The 21,822-nt window shown below is 35.4% G+C and overlaps 1 protein-coding gene across 4 annotated transcripts in view; it reads right to left on the reverse strand.

Moving 5' to 3' along the window:
- Positions 1–2,391: 2,391 nt before the first annotated feature.
- Positions 2,392–21,822, reverse strand: part of Pcl (polycomb protein Pcl) — a 183,753-nt gene continuing 164,322 nt past the window's right edge. For all 4 annotated transcript variants that reach the window (XM_069820757.1, XM_069820758.1, XM_069820756.1 and 1 more), the window contains one exon: positions 2,392–12,612. In XM_069820757.1, the coding sequence (XP_069676858.1) occupies positions 11,638–12,612 (975 nt within the window). In that variant the 3' untranslated portion in view covers positions 2,392–11,637. The remainder of the gene's footprint in view (positions 12,613–21,822) is intronic.

The following is a 21,822-nucleotide window of genomic DNA, read 5'->3' on the forward strand; positions in this document are numbered from 1 at the left end:
AATATAGAATGCAGTCGAAACACAGTCAAACTTAGAAAAAGTTCTTATTTGTAATTTATATAACTTACTTTATCTTGATTGTTCATACCGTAAGTTCAAGTGGTTTTAATGAATAAGTACGTGTGGTTTAAGTGTTTTAAAGTAGTGATAAAAAAAATTAGCTTCACCCAAAATACGGGATCGCACCGACTTTTCGAAAACACAGGAATTAACTAGAGAGGCATGTGGTATTGGAAGCGTTCATATTCTTACAAATATTTGTAATGAGGCAAAAAAAATCAACAGAACATAGTGGCGCACTTATGTTCAAATTGCCAGGCAAAAAGCATAACATTCCGAAAAGAGTAACTGAACTTGATGATTTCCAAAAGGACGTTGTATGTAGGACAGTGAGGTCGCAGTTCGCAATAATACTTTCAAATTGGCTGACGTCGAAAGATTATTACATGCCACAATAGATAGTATGACAGTTGAACAATGGTCAAATTGTGTTCGTCATGCAGAACTGCTGCAAGGAGATTTCCACAAACAAATTAACAGAGACCAAACTTTAAAATACTACAAATAATAATAATGATAATAATCATAATATAGCAGTAGTAAAATACTTGAGGAATGTACAGTACAAAGCTCCCCTCCCTCCCTGCCCAACCCTCCCGGACGTGCATATTGCAACACCGCTGAGACACGCTGCTCTGCTCTGATAGGCCACACTCCATCTTCAGTCAAGTTTGACACTTAATATAATTGCAGTTACTTCAACTTTTAACTCCTAACGTCAACTTTAGTTGACAGTAACTATCATTGAAAAACCGAAATTCGACTTTAGTAGTAGCACACATGCATTAAAATGGGATATTATAGCATTTAAATCCTGGTCAGCTACATATCACAAAGGTATTTAAATTCCGGCGCCAAAGGGTTAACAGTTGATGAACACTGTAAGGATTGTCTTTCACCATGGAGTAACTTCCCATTTTGCAGACCTTCCTTGGCTGGTCCAATCATCTGATTTGTCAATTTATTATTTCTGTGGGCATTTTTGAAAAATGTTTCAAACACGTCTGACACATCTAAACAGTATCAAGCAAAGAACTAGATGAAATTAATGCCATACAAAAGCAACACTTTTATGAATAGGAAGTATGGTTATCCAATGTGCAAGTGTATCAACTTTGATGGATGGTATCTATATGAAATTACTTTCAAGAAGTAGCATAACCATTTTGTTTTATAACAAATGGCAGATACACTTCACTTACTTTATTCCCAGATGAAATGACGTAGTTATTTCATAAAAATAAATCAAACACCACTTTTTCAGTATCAATGATACTGAAACATGCCAAATTCTCAAAATATTTTTAAAATGGAAAATGAAAAAAGGTTAGCGGTAACCAAGATTAAGACATAAATCATACACTTATTGATATCTTTTAGAAATTCTGGGCATTATTCAGAACTCGTAACAAATTAACTCTGGAGAAAAATAAACTTGATGAACATAGGTAAGAGACAAGAGAAAATGATAGGATACAAATTGAAAAAGGATAATTTGCACCAAAGGGAGAGAGACATTGCAGTGGAATTCACAAGATTAAAAGTGTACAAGAACTACTCAGCACACAATTCTGAAACGAGATGAAAAACACTGAAATTAGGCCTTCAAATTGCACTCTATACTCTGAAAGTAGTTGTTCGCACTAACAGAATGTAAACAAAATTAATGGAGTTCTACATACAGGTCTAATATGTGATTTTGAAGAAATTATCAATCAGCAATCCAATACAGAATTCCTATACTATTTTTCAATGAGCACTGACGAATGAACATATTAACATATTAACGCTCCCCTGTACTGTCTTAAGAAATGCAAATGTCTAAGGATTATGTTTAAGTATTGTGTGTTTTTTATGAGCAGTTATTTAACACACCTTTAAAGAATCAACATACAATATAACAAATTAAAACAAATACATGAAATTGTATGTTCCATTTATGCATTTATTCACGTAAATGTGTAAAATTATTTTGGGATGCTAGCAGAGAAGAGTGCAAGAAAATTCATTCAAATGAAATTCGCAGTAGTACAAGTAAATTTAGCTCTTAACTTCAGGGAAATAGATAATATACTGTGTTATGTTCATTTCAACTTTAGTTAGAACTGGAATAGGTAAAACAAAAACATATCACATTAAACAGGAAACAGAACCTGTAGCAAAGCTTCACACATTTTTTCATATTTATTTTCGTCGGAACCTCTTTGCTCTGTACTGACTAGTACAATATTATTACAAAAAATTGGCAGTGATACATCTGGTCTAAAATTGCAATGGAATGATAATTTGCAGTTTGTTCATATGTATATTCACATGCAGTTTCATAGTATGCACTTCTAATTTTTTTTTTTTCTCTCTGAGCATGTATATATGGTTCCCACTCAGTCATTATATACAGTTTGTAACATAAAATAGGAGAAATTCCATGCAGCATTTTAATGCAATGTTATTCCTCACCAAAAATTAGGAGGGGGCGGGGAATTCATTCTCCTTATAAAACAAAAATGCTCAATTTCAAACAAAGTGTCAATGTCACCCTGAAAAGCTTCATTTTCAGTCTTATTTGATAAGTTAATTCTCGTATAACAGACGACATTCGATCTCACATGCCATCTGTAGCAGAAAGCATATGTATCCCAGAACACCACCTCAAAACATATGTATCTCTAGCATCATATACCAATACCTTGACACAAACATGGGAAGCTGATATTCTCAAATATGTTGTTGGCCCATTTATGCTAGGCACAAATCTGCCTGCCACTCACCATGTTGCAACACTGTTATAGAGACATACTGTACAAGTTACAGACATACGCACATACACACTCACACAGCAACAAATAAATATGTACACTTGTGAAGTTGCACCTGGATTCCAGTTATTCCTGGCAGGAAAAAGCACTCACCACACCCATTAAAATTCGAGACTATCAGCTGCTGCAGCCATTTGTACACGTGGCAAGTGCTCTCCCTTGCCCATGAAAGTGATCCGGCAACCCTGGCCTGAGAGGCAAGGCAACATCACGCCAGTCCTTTGGTCTGTACAATCTATTGTTACTTAAAGTGGTAACAGAAATCAAGTAAAAGCATTACACAATATACAATAAACAATAGCTCCAGACCGGGGCAGTGATAGTTTAGCATTGGCAGTATTGTAATATATGTACATGAATGTCCAGGACCGGGAATTTTTGGTTATCCAACAGAAGTTACATATTCCAATCAGCACACAAACGGGAAAATGCAGGATGTAGCTGGACAAAAATCAATTTTCGGCTTGTTACCGATTCAGAAACAAAACTTAAAATATCCACCGATTTGCTATGCACATGCTGCAAGTATTTGGCTACTGCCATTCTACACATGCATATGGTCTTGTTATGCTGAATCATGGGTGTTGAAAAAAAATGACGAAAATGCATTAAGAATATTCGAAAGAAAAATTATTAGACGCATATATGTATCAGTATTTGAAGCTGGAGAATGGAAAATTAGATCAAACACGAAAATTGACTAAATACGGAAAGAAAATTAAGTAAGACATATCAAATCCATGAGATTGAGATGGCTGGGTCATGTGAAGAGAATGCAAGAAGGAAGAATGCCAAAACTCCTGCTTCATGGACACATTATAGGAGTAAGAAAGAAAGGAAGACCTAGGAAGAGGTGGTTACAGGACATTGACATGGATATGGGAAGAATAGATACAAGAGGATGGAAAAGGAAGAAACAAGATAGAGGCGAGTGGAGGAAAATTGTGAAAGAGGCCAAAGCTCACAAAGGGCTGTAGAACCAGAAAAGAAAAAGAAGATATGGTCTTGTTAACACAATGTAAGTATTCTGATAATTCTTGAGTGATTGAAACGGATTCTATAGCAACAGGTATGTTCTTTCATGATATGTTAAAAATAACTGATTTTATTAATTTATCATCAATCTACCTAAAAAAGGAGATTATATGTTCTGTAATTACGTAATTACAAGGCCTAGAGAAAAAAAGTTGCACAGAGCACCCCATTTGTTTTCAGTTAGATTGTTAGCTCCACACAGGCATTCATGCAAATTTAGATATTGGTGATTCTGGGAACAGTGCAAAAATCATTAAAATTAACTATATTTAGTGTTAAAAGAGCACAAAGTCTTTAAGTTATCTCATATTGAGTGTTCTGTGAAGTTATTTAATTATGTTTGGACAAATAATAAATAAAGAAGTGCTCTTCAGACATTGAAGAATGTATAAAAGTGGAAAGAGAGTAAACAAATCCATGATAATTTCACAAAAAACTATTAATGGTAAAAATTACAGTAGAAATTCAATTATACGTTTTTATGGTGGTCTGAAGAAAAAACAAGAATAAGTGTGAAAAATGTATAACCAATGACATTTAATTACATGTGAAATAGCATTAATAATTAATAACATGTGATTATTTAAAAAAATATAAAAAGACAATTGCAAACACACTTCCTCTTTCTTCCACTCACTGGAATTTAAAAACCAATCAGCAACCTTCTCCTCATATCAGGTTGAGTTTACTGTCAAAATATTTTCAGTTTGGAGGAGTATTAGGATAGTTGTATTCAGTGTGGTCACAGATTTGGATCTGGATTCTCATTGTTTAATATGTTCCATTTCGTCCCTCTGCACACTCACAAACTCCACTCCCATCTCTGAATTGATTCTCCCACTGGGGCAAACCGATTTACTGAAGCTAGCACGTACAGAGACAAGAATGTGCAGCTTCGAATTTCCAGGAATTTCAAAGCTTACCACATCTTAACAGTGAACACTTACTGTACCATATTTACGTGATTATAATATGCGCATTAAAAAAAAGTCGTTTTGAAAACTGAGGTGCTTATTATATTCACACTCAAATTTAAATTAATGCTCTATTTATGTTACGAAATATGGTGGGAAACAACTGACAGAAACAGCCACTGAGAGTTCTTGTTTTGTCGTCTTTTGTAGACTTTTCATTCGTAATTTTTTGTCCATTTTTGACGACAATCACTAATAAGAATAATATTTTTATTTACTAGAATGACTTAATAACAATTTTTCTTTTATTGTGAGATTTTACGAATTCAACTTTAAATTGCGCATCTTTAAACCAAAAGAATTTACCAATAATTAATTACTAATGAAAGAGTAGCATGATTTAGTTACTGTCAATCTATGTTCTGACACCAACCCAGGCCTGTTGACTGAAAATTCCAGTTCTGATACTGCAAATGAGGATGAATGTGATGTATAGCTAGAGGTAAGGGAATGCTTTTATAACTTGTCTTGATAATGTAATTTAAATCTCGAATGGTTTTTAGCACAGGTGTGTATTACATTCACCAGTTTTTTTTGCGCATTTTAACAACAAACCTAATTTCGAGCAAAATTTAATTGGAACATACAAATACAACTGTATAAGTAAGAAAAACGTATAACTGAAACAAATCAACATGGAAAGCAGTATAGGAATTTTACCGGGACTGCAGAAAAAATGTATAAGTATCAATCTTCTTAATGTATCCAGCTGTTTGCTGACAACATAAAATCCACTACAGTCCACTGTAGTCTATTCAGTTGTTTTTCATGAGAAATGAGGGGTATTTTGATTGGTGTTCATTATAGATGCCTGTTGCTAGTAGCCAGAGTTGGGGCGTAGTCAATATATACTGCAGGGCTGTGTCTTCTGCAACTGGTACTGATGATTTCAATTTGCTTCTTTTGTGGTTTATGGCTGGACAGTATAAAAGAATGTGTTACAGATCTTCATCATGATTAATACACCACAGACAAGTAGGATTATCAGAAATGTGAAATCGGTGTAGGTACAATTGTGTGACAATGTGACCTATTCTGGCTCTTGTTAAAAATGTTTGAACATGTCTGGGCAAGTTTTCGTACATTTCCAGGTTATTTGGTTTCTTTTGTACAGATTTTAAAATTATTCCTTTGTCAGAAGAGAGCCAATTGTTGATCCATAGGTTTATAAAATGAGACTTTATTGAAGCAAAAGCACTGGATAGAGATATCACTTGAAGAGGTCTTGGTTGCAAATATGTTGCCTGTTTTGCAATATTATTAACTTTTTCGTTTCCAGGTACACCACAATGACTAGGTATCCATTGAAATGATATCTCCTTTTGGAGTTTTTTTTTAGTTTAATTAGCTGTTTCTGAATTGGAATAATTCTATGTGCATATAGGTTTGGTACATATTTAATTATATTAAATACAGCCCCCATGGAGTCGGTAAGTATGCAAATAGATTTTTCAGAAATTTGAGTAACACACTGAAGAGCAGCATCAATAGCTAGCAATTCAGTGTCAAGACTGGAGGAGGAAGAACATGGTATGAAATAACTTTCTTGATATTTTGGAATATAATACCCTGCTCCTCATGTCCCATTATTAGGATTTAGAGATCCACCTGTATAAATTTGAAGGTGATCCTTATATGTGCTGGAGATTAGTTCCATGGCATCTAACTTAAGAATGTATGGAGGATCATTTTTGGAATGATTTCCTGGAATTTGTATGCTATGTTCTGGAATCACTCATTTCCATGGAGGAATTTCGTTCACAACTGGAGTTTTAGCAATGAGTGTGTCTGTAATATAGATTGGTATTTCTTCTTTGTTTATTTTGTAGAAATTACACAGGATATTATCAGACAGTTTGAAGAACATCTGAGATCTAGATGGGCTTGCAATTTTAAATGTATTTTTAGATCCTCTTGTAATACATAGTGTCTGATTGGTTGAATATTACATTCAATTTCTATGGCAACAGTTGATATGGTTTTTGGCACTCCTAAGCATAATCTTAAGGCTGAGTTTTGTAGATGAGTTGCTGATGCTCCTCCCCATATTTCACATCCACAGGTCAATTTTGATCGTATATAAGCATTATAAAACAGACGCATTGTCATAATATCTGGTCCCCATTCCTTATTAGCTATGATCTTCAAGAGATTTAATCGTGGTAGACACTGCGAAGCAACATTGGTTAAATGTGTTTTCCATAAAAGTTTTTCATCAAAAATTAATCCTAGGATCTTAGAAGTTGGAATGTATAAGTATAAAACATACAAAAGTTTTACTGTATGAATAACTAAGAACCAGCACCTAGCATGAGCATCAAAAAAAGCATGCAAAAAAGAAGCAGGTCAAGAAAATTATTTTTTGAAAGTTCCGAGAGAAATAAGACAAGGGATGTAATGCCACTCATTACAGAGTTATCTTCTGAAGAACAGTCTTATGCAACTCAGAAGAGTTTGATGAAGAATGGAAAAAGCATAGTTGCCAAAATAGTGAAGCTTACCACAGATACATTTTTGCGAAGGCTGAAATAAATTAAAATGGTACATGACTCTTCACAGTCGACCTTGAAGCCATATAGTACAAAAGCAACTATGGCCTTTATTGAGGATTAGGTTTAGGTAATGACGATTACTGTCAGTGCCCAATAGAACTACCCATAGTAGAGGGGTCAGACTTTCTCAGCAGAGACAGGGGAAGGAAGACTGTTTAGATTTCATGAGTTGGAGATGCTTCCTATTCTCTGTTTAGAATACATGTACTGCAGGGCAGTAAAGCTGGTTTGTGAACTGTCTTATATTCTACTAATAAATAAAGTGTACGCATTATTACAGTTGTTACAGTGTATTAAGATGTAGTGCTGAGAGATAGTGAAAACTTGTGCTGCAGGGCACTGGAGCTGATGTGTGAACTGTCTCATATTCTAATAAATAAAGTGTATACATTAGTACAGTTGTTACAGTGTTGTATCATATAATACAGTGACAATGTGGAGTCATACATACTAGTATGGCTATAAGAAAATCAAAGATGGTTGTGCACAGTGAAGGGAAGGAAATACAGTAAAGCCTGTCTGAAAGACCAACCCTATTGAGAGACCACTCCTTCTAGACAGATTTTTTAAAGAACCGAATTAAACATCCATAAAACCAATGTAAATCACATCCCTTTCAAAAGGCCACCTCTCTCCCCGACCACTGACCAGTGATTGAATAGCCATTTTACCCCCTTTAAAAGTCCATACTGTATTTTTAAAATTTACAATTATTTAGTATTTTATTACATTACTGTAGCCTAAATAAATTCCAAGAAATTCGTTACAGTACTAGAAGTTAAAATGACATTTGGCAAAGTTGTTAAGTGGTACTGTATTCACGTTGAATGCCCATCTCTATCCTTAATCCCTTAAGGAATGTTGGGTTTGCTAATGGCTTCCGAGGATGAGAAAGGGTTATTTGCACCATGTTTAACAGTTTCTTGGAAGGTAAACTTTCTCATGCCATATGATGGTTTTACTTTTTATTTTGTACAGAAAAATCAAATCGTTACTTATTAATTACAGTACAATAATTTATTTTTTCTCCCTCCTACTTATTAGAAAAATCTGATGATCAACCCACCGATGACGAGGTTAAAGTCAAGAGAGAATTTCAACCCGAAAAAATGTCACTAGAAGAAGCCTTATGTAATATCCAGCTAATTCAACAATCGGTACCATTGAAAGACTGTATAACATGTTAAAGAATAGTTTTGAAAATTAGGTTGTAAAAACGAACTTTAACAAAAATTAAGCAGAATTCAATTTATGATTCTGTGAAGCAGAATATGTAATGAATCAAAGGAGAAAATTGAAAAATAACGTAAAATAAGAAATAAAGTTCTTATCTCAAACTTTTATTGTTAACATTATTCACATTGTTTTTTTTATTTGATTAACATAGAAACGTTTTAACCAATTATTTGTGTAAAAAAAAACTCCCTCTATTGAGAGACCATCCTCTGAAAGACCAATTTCTTATGGAACTAGCAGTGGTCATTTAATATAGGTTTTACTGCAATAGCGAAAATTGTAGAAAAATATATTTATTCTTGCCATTGCCAAAGTTAACTGAAAGTGTTGCCAAGTACACAGGAGTATCATACTCTACAATAAAAAACATTCGGAAGAACATTCACATTCATAATACAGTAATTGTACAGAGGGAACAGTCTGAACTAAAATTACGATTTTTTCGATGTACTGTACTTAGAAATTCACTCCTTTTATACCTGGCAAGCTGTGGCTCAAGTGCTAGTCTTCTATCCATGTGGCACGGGTTCGATCCCCAGCTAGGTTGTGATGAAATTTGTGGTGGACAAAGCAAATATTGCAGAGTGGTTTTTCTCAGGACACTTCCAGGTACCTATATCATTCTACCAACACTCTCCATCTCTAACTCATTTCATCTATCATCTGCAATAGTAAAAATAGACTGGGATGAAGTCTTGAGGGTAGTACAAGTTTCCTATGCTGATATAGGAAGGGCTTGGGGCTCGGGGCTCTTGAGACTTATCAAGCTACCTGTGTGCAGAGGGACCTGACTGAGGTAGGATGGCCCATCTGTCAGTCAGTGATGACAGGAAACACTGGTCCCTTGGGATTTATCAGACTACTCGTCCACGAAACGGGATCTGACTCTATCAGGGACTAAGACAGGGTGGTCCAGTTGCTGGATTCATGAATGTCATCTGGGCCACCTGTTGAACTTATCGCATATATGAGCCTGTTCTAGACTCAGCCCTCTTAAAGTAAGCCATGCTGGCAAACTAACAGATTTCAGAATAAAATATTATGTCCGAGCCCAAATTGTCTCCCTTGATATAGATACTCTTTGGCTAGGCAACACTGAAGGTTATATGCATGAGGTTTACTGCAAAGTATAGTTCAGCTGTCTCCAGTTTGTTCCAATGAATAGTTTGTCCGAACACTGTATGTATACAGTAAGGTAAGAAATTTTCTTTTCATCAGTGGTAGCTTGACTAGTGAGCGACTCCATCCTTCACATTGTTTACTTGTCACCACTTCTACGGACAAAGTTACTGTGCACTAACAGTATATCCACATTCAAAATGGGTCACAGTCAATATCCACAATATGCAGAACCCGAATATATATCTCGCACACATACAGAAATGGAGAGAGAGAGAGAGAGAGAGATATTCAAACTGGAGCAAAGACAAGAGGCCTTAACATATATCCCCTGTATAATGTAACAGCTCAAGTAAAATAACACTGCTAACCTCAAAACACATCCATTACAGACAGTGAAGCTGAGATACTTTCACAAAACTTTTTCACCTTATTGTTCAGCATTTGGTATAAGATACCAATCAATATGATGCATCAGTACTTCATGCCTATTTGCGTTTCTTTGAATTTTTATTAAATATTTCTTAACAGTGGCAGGCTAGAGGCAAGGAGGCCAAAGGCAGTAAGGGGCAAAGAAAATCTACAGTCACACAAAAGTTTTATCAAGAAATGGAGCTAATCACTGATCAATGAAACAAGGAGGTGGCAAAGCAACGATGGGAACATAGCAAGAAAATTCTTCGACAATCTAGAGAAGGTGACAGAAATTACAGGTCTTTATTTCATGCTCATCAAATGTTTCTCAAATATCCTATGTGTATTGACAAATGGACACTATATTAATGTGTAACATTTATATAAGGTTATATGACTGGTGGACAATGAGTGCATTCGTACACAAAGTGCTTATGCATGGCAGTGATATAATCAAATCTCTGCCATTACCTGTAGGATAGTTGTCAGAAGATGTACTTGAAGTGAGTGGTGAGTACAAAAATGTTAGACTTTTTCACTTCAGAAAAACATCGAAACATAATATATATGCTGTTGGTAACATGAGATCCAGTGACTTCTGCAACAAAAAAATGACCAGAAAACGGCATAATTTCCTTGCTGGAAATCCCTGATTTTTTATGAGGAGTACCTGACATTGATCACGCTGATGACATCAGTCTAAAATGATGATCAGTTTCTAATATGAATAAATTGCAGTAAACTTATATAAATTAAAAGTATTCATTTTTACTGTCAAGAAATCAATACTTTTATTAACACTGTAAAAACGGCCAATAATATGTAATTATTACTTACTTTTATATAGTATTTGTATACATGACCTCCTTAGTTCCTTTATGCACCTAACAATTACAAAAGCATTTCTGAATAAGGCATTTTTGGAAGAAAATATTTTTGTCCAGCTATGTCATGCATTTTTCCACATGTATAGCAGTACGCACTTCTGAAATAAATAACAGATACAACAAAACAACATACTGGCTCAAGTATCCCACACTTCTCAAAAACATCTAACTTACAAGTTGGACAGATATCTGCACTTAACCACACATCTATAAAACAACTATAAAACATTAATTAAAACTTTAAAAAAAAACCCCTCTTCCATCCCAATTTGTACAACAAGGGAACAGATGATATCCGAAATTCCCAGTCCTAAGAGGCAATGAATGATGGGATCAATTGGGTGGGAAAACAAAACTCACTGTAGTAGGAAGTGTGCCTGTTACAGGGTTCATTGGAAGATGTAGCCATGGCACAAATGGTTGTTAACAAATGCAGTTTTCAAGCTGTCTCCATCTACCAGGTAACTATGAACCAGTTTCTGTGTGATAAGATGATCAGATTGATGTCCAATAGAATACTTGGTATCACATTGTACATCTACTGTTATGTAGAAGGCCCTTCCCACTCAATAAGATACTGAACCTTTCCTGATGGAGTTGTTCTCTTTGCCCTAACGCTGAATTTTTCTCCTGCTGCAATTCGATTTGCTGCACCAAAGTAAATGTTCACTGACGATTTGAGATCGTCAAGAGATATTTCTACTGGATTCTGTTTGACTGGGGATGATTTTGCTGATGATGGCTGAGATACCATTTTTCTCTCATTGGTCTTTATGCTGTCTTGCCTTTGAGTTGCACGAAGACGTCGCCCATTTAGCACATAATCAACACAGCTGCCCACTTGCGCCCCACTTGTACTTGCACTACTTGAGGCGCCACTGTTATACATACTACGCAAGGAACGAACAGATGTGCTGGCACCTGACCACACATCTGCTGCCTTCTCAGGACGACTGGGCAAAAATGTTGCACTTTTACTGACTGTCCCAGCATTTGTTGTTCCATTTGTTGTACTGGCCCTGTTGCGCCGATGTCTCCTCCTTTTTACCTCTCCATTTCGGTCGATTCGTATGTCTTTTTCACTCAGCTGTCGTTTGGCAGGTCTGGGTGGAACGGGATGAGTTAGAACAGGAGTTAAAGGTAATGGAAGTGTTATGGGACTTGTATTTAGAATACTGGGAGCTGGGGCAGTGTTAAATAAGCTGGCTGTTACATTCAGTCCATTCGGAGCAGACAATAATTCTGTCAAACTACGAAATGGATTGTTCTTACCTTCAAAGTCTTTAGGAGGAGGGATAAAGGAATCAAGAGTGCCCCTGGAAGAGGTCTCGTCTCCACTTGTGTCACCAGGTGTAGTGGGAGGTGGGAATGATACAGAACTGGATAAGGGAGGAGCAGGAGTAGCTGAACGCCCAGGTCCTGACACAGCTGGAGCAACATTTGAAGTTACAGGCTGTGGTGTGTCAGGTGCAGATGAGGACGGAGGTGTTGGTGGCAGGTCTTGAGTACTCTTCTGGCTCTGTAATATAACAAATAAAAAAACAGTATACATGTTAACATAATACTCACACAGAAACATTCAGTAATCCAATGTACACACTTGATTTGTTTTGAGAAAAATGTCTTCTATATATTAAATTACAAATACAAAGAGTACTAATTTAGACCTGCAAGATTTGATTTGAGAGAAGAGTCTCATTGTGCATCAAGAGTAATGAAGGAACAATTTTAATAATATTTATTACTCATTGGATGACTTACATAAATATAAAGACAATTCTTTTTGGGATTGGGGAGAAGGCTTTATTCAATCTTACATTAGATGGACACATAGTGGGACTGTTTTGATGGGAGTCAGCATGAGTCTGGTTCTTCACCCAAGATCAAACAGAACATTACACGACAGTGGATAAACATCCATGTCCTATGTGAGTTTCGAATCTAGAATCGTGGTTTCCAATGAAAAATGTAAGCTGTGTCTTAACTGATGCATCACCACACAAAAAAATAAATACAGGCTGATTCAGGAGCAAAGGACCATACATTGAGAAGTGATAGTATGGGTAATTCTAAAGGAAAACCATCTTATAGACATATGTCTTGTTCTCAATGGTTTCCGAAAAACAGCTATTTGAAAATAACAGGCATGAGTCTCCTTTCCTTCCTTCACATAATTACTCACATTGATGCAAAAGCAACCAAGACGACATTAGGTTGTACTATGCCCTTTGTCATGTTGGCCACTTGAATGTGCGCATGTTATTTGCACATGGAGGGGTGGAAGGATGAGTCTTATATTCTAGTTCGCCAACTTCGAGTCTGTATCAGAAAAGTTGTAGCATTTATCTAAGCATGAGTACATTCTGTGAAGTGAAGTTACAATGCCATGCCATGAGTCTTTATATATAACATGGTGCATGTCTATGGTTCTTGCAGTATAATTGTTGAGTTGCTGTTCGAGAGTACCAATGATGGTTTTTTGACTGCAGAGTACCTGATGGAAGGGTTTTTATGAGGATGTTTGAACACTGCATGCACATGGTACTCGTTCCAGTGCCCATACTGTAACTGAACGACAGGGCCAACAAGATGCAAATGAAGTGGGAGAACATTCTTCAAATAACTGACTGTACTCTGACTACTAGCTGTAGAGATGATGTCAAGTGACTGGAATTGTATCAATGGAACACTGCTAATGATTAGGAAACGAATTTATAGTTCTGTACCTATTTTGTTTGCTACGTCCTAGATTATGTTATTCAGATATCTCTATGTTTCGTGTAGGACCCCACCTGTTAAAATTCTATAGGACTAAAATGCCTAAAAGAACCATAAACTCCTATAAATGCCCAAAAACTATGTTTGTGCCTGAAAAACCCCTTTTTAGTATTTAATGTAGAGAATTTAATATCGAGTATAATGTAAATTTAAATAAGAAATACTAAAATCAGAAGAAAACACTGAAATAATGAAACAATTGTCTTTAGAGAAAATTAATATCAGGTACCCTCCACAAAACTGGCTTCATTTGTATACTGACGGATCCTTGATCTCCAGGGAACAAGATGCAGGTGCAGGTGCAAGTGTTACATGCTGTCTCTTCTCACTTTATAGATCTCTTGGATATGGAACAACAAGTTTTGATGGAGAAATCATTGCAATAAGTGAAAGTCTCAGAAATCTTCTATGCCACATCAATAAATTTAAGAATGCAGTTATATTGTCAGACTCCAAAGCAGCTATTCTATCAATGGTCTCTAGACACACACCTTCATCTCAACAGCAGAAATAACTAAAATGCTCTCTCAAAAGAATTGTATTCCAATGGATACAATCCCATTGTGGAATCCTGGGAAATGAGAATGTGGATGCTTCAGTAAAGAAGGGCAGCACTGCTACTTACAGACCTGTTACTATAGCGGTTTCAGAATAAGAAGGCATATGGCCTAAGCCAATTGAGTGCTAGCAACAGTTCGACATTGTCACACGGTGCACAAGACGTGGAAGACAGAGACAACAGATAAGGACAGAACATATCAGTTGCAGCCCTCTCGCTGGGCGAGCAGGTCGAGACCTGTTTCTTCATTGTGTGTAATGTTTAAATATCATTACTCTTACTGAAGTAATTCTCATCTTAATTTTTATTACTTCTTCGCTTCATAGATCAGTAGCTCTTGGAGTCACTGACTTGCGAAATAAAGTCACAGATATGTAGAAATTTACTTTGCTAATGTCTGAGAAAGAATGTTTTAATTCTTACTCATATTTCCTTATACAGCAAAGCTGAATTTATTATTGTTTATTTCTCCAGAGGAAAGATAAGGGGCAGCCTAAGAATCTAGCGATAACAAAACGAAAACATATCTGTAGATACGTAATTTAGTATTGAAGTTGGAAAGTATTTTATTTTTCCTCCGTTAAATGAAGCCTATATAATTTAATTTAATTCTCTAGCTTATACATACCTAGGGGTCCAGGGTTCTACATTCTGGTTACGAATCTGGCTATAATGCAACGTAATCATAATGTGTGTTCGTATATAATTCAGTACTCATACTGGAACTGTAGATTATTTTATTTTTCTCTGTTAAACTAAGTCTATCTAATTTTATTTTATCATCTAATTTTTACATATCTAGAGGTCCAGTGTTCCATATTCTGGCTAAGAATCCGGCTATAAGAATATAAGCATATTTGTTCATATGTAGGCCTAATTCAGTACTCATATTGAAACTGAAGATTACTTTCTTTTACTTTGTTAAATCAAGTCTATCTAATTTAATTTAATCCTCAAGCTTATACCTACCTAGAAGTCCAGGATTCTATGTTCTATCACTCTGGCCTGTGGCAACATAAACCTACGAGTGAAGGTAGTTGTACAGAAGCGAATATGAAAACCATAATCCAAGAATATCGTTAATATAGTGAAGATAAAATTGTATATTAGAAAAAATCGTATAAAGTGTAATATATCGTCCCTCCTCTGGCAAACTAGCGAAAGTGACAAATTAGCGACCCTGCACTTAAGGTCTATATTGCACTATTAAATAGTGCAATACAGACCTTAAGTGCAGGGTCGCTTATTTTTCACTTTCGCTAGTTTGCCAGAGGGGGGACACTATATAACTAAAGGTTTTTAAAATAGAAATTGAGTTTTGGAATTATAAAATCTCCTCGTTCCTAGCATGCCTGTATTTATTTTAAAAGTGAAATGTAGTTAAAATGCTTCATTTTATAAAGTTTTCTAATGCTCTTAAGGAAGAATGTTGTTAATGCTCTTCGTATAATTCATGGAAAAAGAGGCAGGAGTGTTTATGTTTACAATATCATCCAAATATCTCATATGTTTATGCAATATTTCGTCTTATACCATGTATAATATTCCAATGAAAAGTGAAAATCGTACCTATGGTTATTCTCAGCTTTCTTCTTCTTTCCACGTTCTATTATAATGACACTGCTAACACATACTACTAATGTATTTCAAATATCGTACGATGAAGTAATACACGGTTCTGAAAATTGTACAAATAATTAACACGTTTGTTTTGCGTTATTTTCCAGGAGAGGTAAATTCAAGTATACCACCCATTTTAATTGTCTCTTTGTCCTGTCTGAGAATATGAGACAACGTATGTACTTCTAAACCACACGTCTCTGCAGTCAGATTCTTTGTTTGTGAAGAACTGACACGCACTGCATCATAAGTTACTCCTACCTTGTGAGTGTAGGACTATCCATTTACATATAACAGATGAAACATGAGAGCCAATTGCAATTCCTTCAAGAGACATTGTTACGATAAGTTACACATCACACAAGAGAAAACAGTCCACATCTGAATTTGAAAATAAACAGATTATATCTTCGTTTACAGAGACGGAATTCAGAGCAAAATATGTTCTATGCTGTAGACTGGATATCTCTGTTTAGTCTTAAAGCGATAACACGCCAGCCAGTTGACATACAATTGCCATTCTTGTACTGTTGGATTCAGAATTCGGAGCTCTATTGAATGGCATAGCTTAAAATTCATTCCTAGCCATAAGTATTGTGCGCGCAAGAAAGAAACTAATATGCGACGCTTCAGCGAGACTTCGCGACGATTTAACTAGGCAACACCGCTTCACTGTCACTGGCTAGTCTACATAGACCGGCCTGAACTAGCTCCATCTTATATGCCTTCTTATTCTGAAAGCGCTTTAAATCTACATATTACTCTGTGAAAAGATTTATTAAATCTCAATACTTAGACTTCAACTAACAAAATTTGATAACACGACCTCAAGGGAAAAAATGGAACTCTCTGCATCATAATCCACAGTTAATTCCCGATTTACCACGAAAATCGTCTGTAGCTGCATTTAGATTGGCAACAGGCCATGAAGCCATGACTGTTTGGCCAAACACCTGCATAGAATTGGATTCGAAACACCTCAAAATCTGTGCTCCAGTGGCTGATCATGATAATATCTTTGGAAAATATTGGAGTGCAAGAGGTCAAATGACTTTACTGTCAAATGTCTGGCATTAGAAAACAACAACAGTATTTAATATAAATTTAAAATAAAAATACCACTACTAAAAATGTAAAATATCCAAAAACTACAAAAATGTTATATTAAATGAAAAATTTCTCTTACAAACATTGATTTGGCAAGTTCGCTCCCTATTAGTCTTAGAAGTGGAAGGAAATTGTGTTGCAATATCTTGATGTCAAAAAAGTTATTTCAATATCGAAGGAAGTGTTAATGAAGGAACCTTCACATATGATTTCAAGGGAAAAATTGTTCAGGAGCCAAGTATCGATCCGAGGACCTTCGACTGAATGCACCAATGCTCTACCGATTGAACTATCCAGAAACTACACCTGACACCGTCTCAATTTTTCCCTTCATTTCCACACACCTCTAGTGGGCTGACAAGATGCCAGACACCCAACTTTGAGTGCACACAAACTCTGTGTGACTTAAACTGTGGTTTTCTATTAACATACCTACAGTGACATATATCTTATGCAAATCTGGCTTTCAGGTATAGCTCCTTGTCAAGCAGACTTGAACAATTTCGAGGAAAAAATTGTTCCAGGGCAGGTATCGATACCGGGACCTTTGGCTGAATGCACCAATGCTCTACTGACTGAGCTACCCAGGAACTAAACTCGACACCGTTTCTTGACTTGTTAGTTGATCGCGAATTCTTTGATGCTCATTAAATGGGTAATCAATTCTTGTCCTTCCTAAGCTTTTCTGGTTGACAGCCACAGGAAGACAATGCAAATTCGCGAACCTATTTTTGCACCACAATCCATATTTTGTTGACAATAACAAACAAGATGGGCAGCAAATTTTATTTAATTTTTTTTTGATACAGCTAACCAAGGTACTATATATTTGCATATTATTGAGATAGCTTAAAATGTCGTACATACTTTCCATTCTGGTATTTATGCTCAGAAGTTAAATTTGAAATCTAGGTATATGGCCTATCTTTCTTCACAATTTCGCTTTTCCCAGCTGCACTTCTTCTGAAAAACGGTTTCAGTAATAGATCACTTATTATTATACAAAACTTTTCACTTTTCGTAATTATCCCACTACTTATGACCACGCACTTACCTCACAAATTCACAATTTAGAAAGAATGTACAATTCGAATCTACACAGTGCTTGCTGAGCTGGTTTTGCAAGCTTTTATCGCAATATAGTCGTCTAAATACCTTATAATGACGTCATGTGTGTGTATGCTGCTGAAAACCTCGATACAAGTAAGTAATCAAGTTCCCACAAGTGTTGTAGTGACTGGCAAAATGACTTGCTATCAACCTACAGCAGTCATCAATTATAGGGTTCACATGATAGAATGATTACTGGCATCTTTATTCTTAAATAAGAATGCAACAGTCAAAACTTCCCCTTTGTTTTATTCCTCAAACATGCAGTGCATGCTAACTAACTAGCCCGGAGAATTCACCCCTGTTTGGTGGACTGTTCTACGAAACTTGTTTTCTTAGCTGTCACAGAAGACAAAAATACAGCACCTGGAATTATTTTTAATGATATAGATCAGTGTTTCTCAACCTATGGGTCCCATCCATTGGTGGATCCTGAAGAAGCATTTGGTGGATCGCAAAGTCCCCTAATGGGGTAAAGGATTCACAAAAATTTTATACTGCAAGGCAGAATTGCAATACAAATGCCTTATAAAGCTATTTCTGTTTTGGTGCTTTCTTTTCAGTTTTATTTCCTTACATTTATAATATAATTTTAAATAATCGCCTAGATTCAATAATGAGTACAACACAGATTGTTGTTTCTTCCTCTTGTGCCATGTGAACCTCATGATGAATGCTCAACTCACTTTGTCTTTGCCTAGTGGGAATGCAATAATGCTGTCTGAAACGGAGATACATGCATTTAAACAACGATAATAGAAATTCTAATTATTTCTTACTGAATTTATAACAGCAAATCAATTAAGGGATATTTCACAGTGACTAACGGAACAATCATATATAAATTGTGGATACATACATGAAATATAATAAATGCTGGTATTTTTATATAGGTACCATATTATTTAGTACATAAAGCTCTATTGATGGAATTAAAAAAAACAGCATTATATATTCCATCTAAGGTTTCATATCTGCAAGTTTTTACAATGAATGCTTAATCACTTAATAGATAATACTTCATAGCTATATGGAAAAAGACACTTCTATGGCCAGAATCTTACAACAGTTTCACATATGTTGCAACTGCCTCCTCATCTCCTGTATTCTTGTAGAGATTAATGTAAAGATGTCCTACTTTCACTACACTGTGGGCCCACACCTGTGGAGTAACGGTTAGCGCATCTGGCCGCAAACCCAGGTGGCCTGGCTTCGATTCCCAGTCGGGAAAAATTACCTGGTTAAGGTTTTTCCGGGGTTTTCCCTCATCACAATATGAGCAAATGCTGGGTAATTTTCGGTGCTGGACCTGGACTCATTTCACCGGCACTATCACCATTTCATTGAGATGCTAAATAACCTAAGATGTTGATAAAGCATCGTAAAATAACCTACTAAAATAAAACTACACTGTGGCATGCCTTTATTCCGTGTATGGACTTAACTTGAGCAAACGTGTTTTCAAGTTCATTCCCATCATCTTCCATATTAAATAGGGGTATACACAAGCACTTAAGTTTATAATCGTGTTGATAAAGGTCTTGTACCAATTTTTTAGTCTCTTCTGATATGGAGTCCAGCAGTTCACTCTCTTAGTTTTTGTTTGTTCCTCATTTTCCACAAAGCAAGCTTTTTCAGAACAACTTTTCTTTTGCATGGACTTGCTGGAATGAAGTGTGAACTCTTCTTACAATTTTCCCAAATCTTTGTGGTGATTTGTATGGGAAATAAAGAGCTATGGACAACTGCTCTCTAATTAGCTTTTTTTTTATTTTTCATATTACGCATATAGATTTTTCCTAGTTCTGCTTCCTCCTTCTTGAACTCATTATTTCTTCCTCTTTCTCTGTACCATCTCACACCTTCCTTCGCTTTTTGCCTTTCTTCAGCTATTTTATGAGCAGTCCTGAGTGCACGACTGTCTCGCTTTCTCCCCTTGGAAGTCTTTGCTATGCTCTAGAACCCACTATTAAAGTACCTAAAGACTTTGGCAAGAAAAGAATACGTCTGTTAGCTTATAACTTTTCAACATGAGGCGTGACTAACGTAACATCATTTTAATGTTACATTAGTCACAGTAATATTTAAAAACTGTTTTTAAATTTAAAATTAATTTATGGCTGATGGCAGTCAGTATATGTAGTACTAAGAGAATGTAGCATTTTAGTTCAATAAATATTATACATGTTTCAGGAACTGAAAAATATTTCATTTTTGTGACTAACGTAACCCGAGATTTAGTTTGTATTCAACATGTTACAAGTACTTACTGATTCTGAGTAGTATGCAAATACAACCACAAATTAGAACTAGAATACCTGTACTAACAGTAAGCAGCATAGTTATGCAGACACGATCAAGGTTATCAGTTATGGTGCAAAACGTACTCATAACTCACTCCACTCTCCCAGAGGAATGAAGCGTCGCAGAGTGTTTCTTTTACGCAGTATTATCAAATTAATGAAGTCCTAGTAACATATTTTATTATTAATAATGTTCAGTTGATGGGACTAGCACTTCAATTTTTTATATTTATGTTGGCTTTATTGTGAAATGTCCCTTAATTCAAGTTCAGAACTAATCCTTCAATAGAAATCATTTTGTAAAGGATTTTATATAAAATTATTTACTTTACATAACAAAACAAAACTGAACTATTATGAGACCCTCTGGAGATTGACAGGCAGCACACCTTGAAACTGCAGAAAAGAAGTTGATACAGAGTGATGCTCTGCAGACAATCAAATTTGTGAATAACTGCAATTGTTGCCAGAACATATGTCAAAATAATTTCTTTGGGGTAGTCTTTTTTGTTTCTGATCATCAATAATACTAGCCTGATAACAAACATACACACTTCGCTATTATTGACACACTGTCTTCAGTCAGCTTTCATTCAAGATTGAATGAATTTCCGCCTTAATACTTAATGATGGATGTGTAGCTTAAATCAGTCTCATGAAAAGTAGTTAATTTAATATTCTCCAATAAGTAGCACACAACTTGTTAATACAGTGCTACTAAATTATTTTAATTTCATAAAACACAAAATAACCTAGATATCTCAAAAGATCTAAACTTGCATTAGCGTAGATATATCATCGAAGCTTAATTTGTAAGTCTTGAGTTGCACATAATATTTCTTGTCCTCCTTGAATTACATATAAACCAAATACAACTGCAACTAATAAGTAAATAGTAGATAAAAACTATTGGTGAAAATATAGTGTCTCATTTATTATATTATATTCTTTCTTGTGTATAAAAAACTATAATTTCATATCAATGCGTACTTTATAATGTCACAAAAATGTTCATTTTTGCGAAGCTGTACTCTTTTGCGTACTTCTGGCTAAGCTGGCACAATGTTGATTATTATATTTACTATTCAGGGGTGTATTTATGTAACTCACAATTTGTTAATGTAGTACCGATAATATTACATTTTTTAAATAAATAAAATATTGTAACAAACTACTCTATAATACATTTTATTTAATGGCTTATATTTAAAAACCTTTTGCATTTGCTCGAATAATGCTCCTGAAACTGCAG

This window comes from Periplaneta americana, chromosome 3 (genome assembly GCF_040183065.1).
Source record: "Periplaneta americana isolate PAMFEO1 chromosome 3, P.americana_PAMFEO1_priV1, whole genome shotgun sequence".
Classification (NCBI taxonomy): Eukaryota; Metazoa; Arthropoda; class Insecta; order Blattodea; family Blattidae; genus Periplaneta; species Periplaneta americana.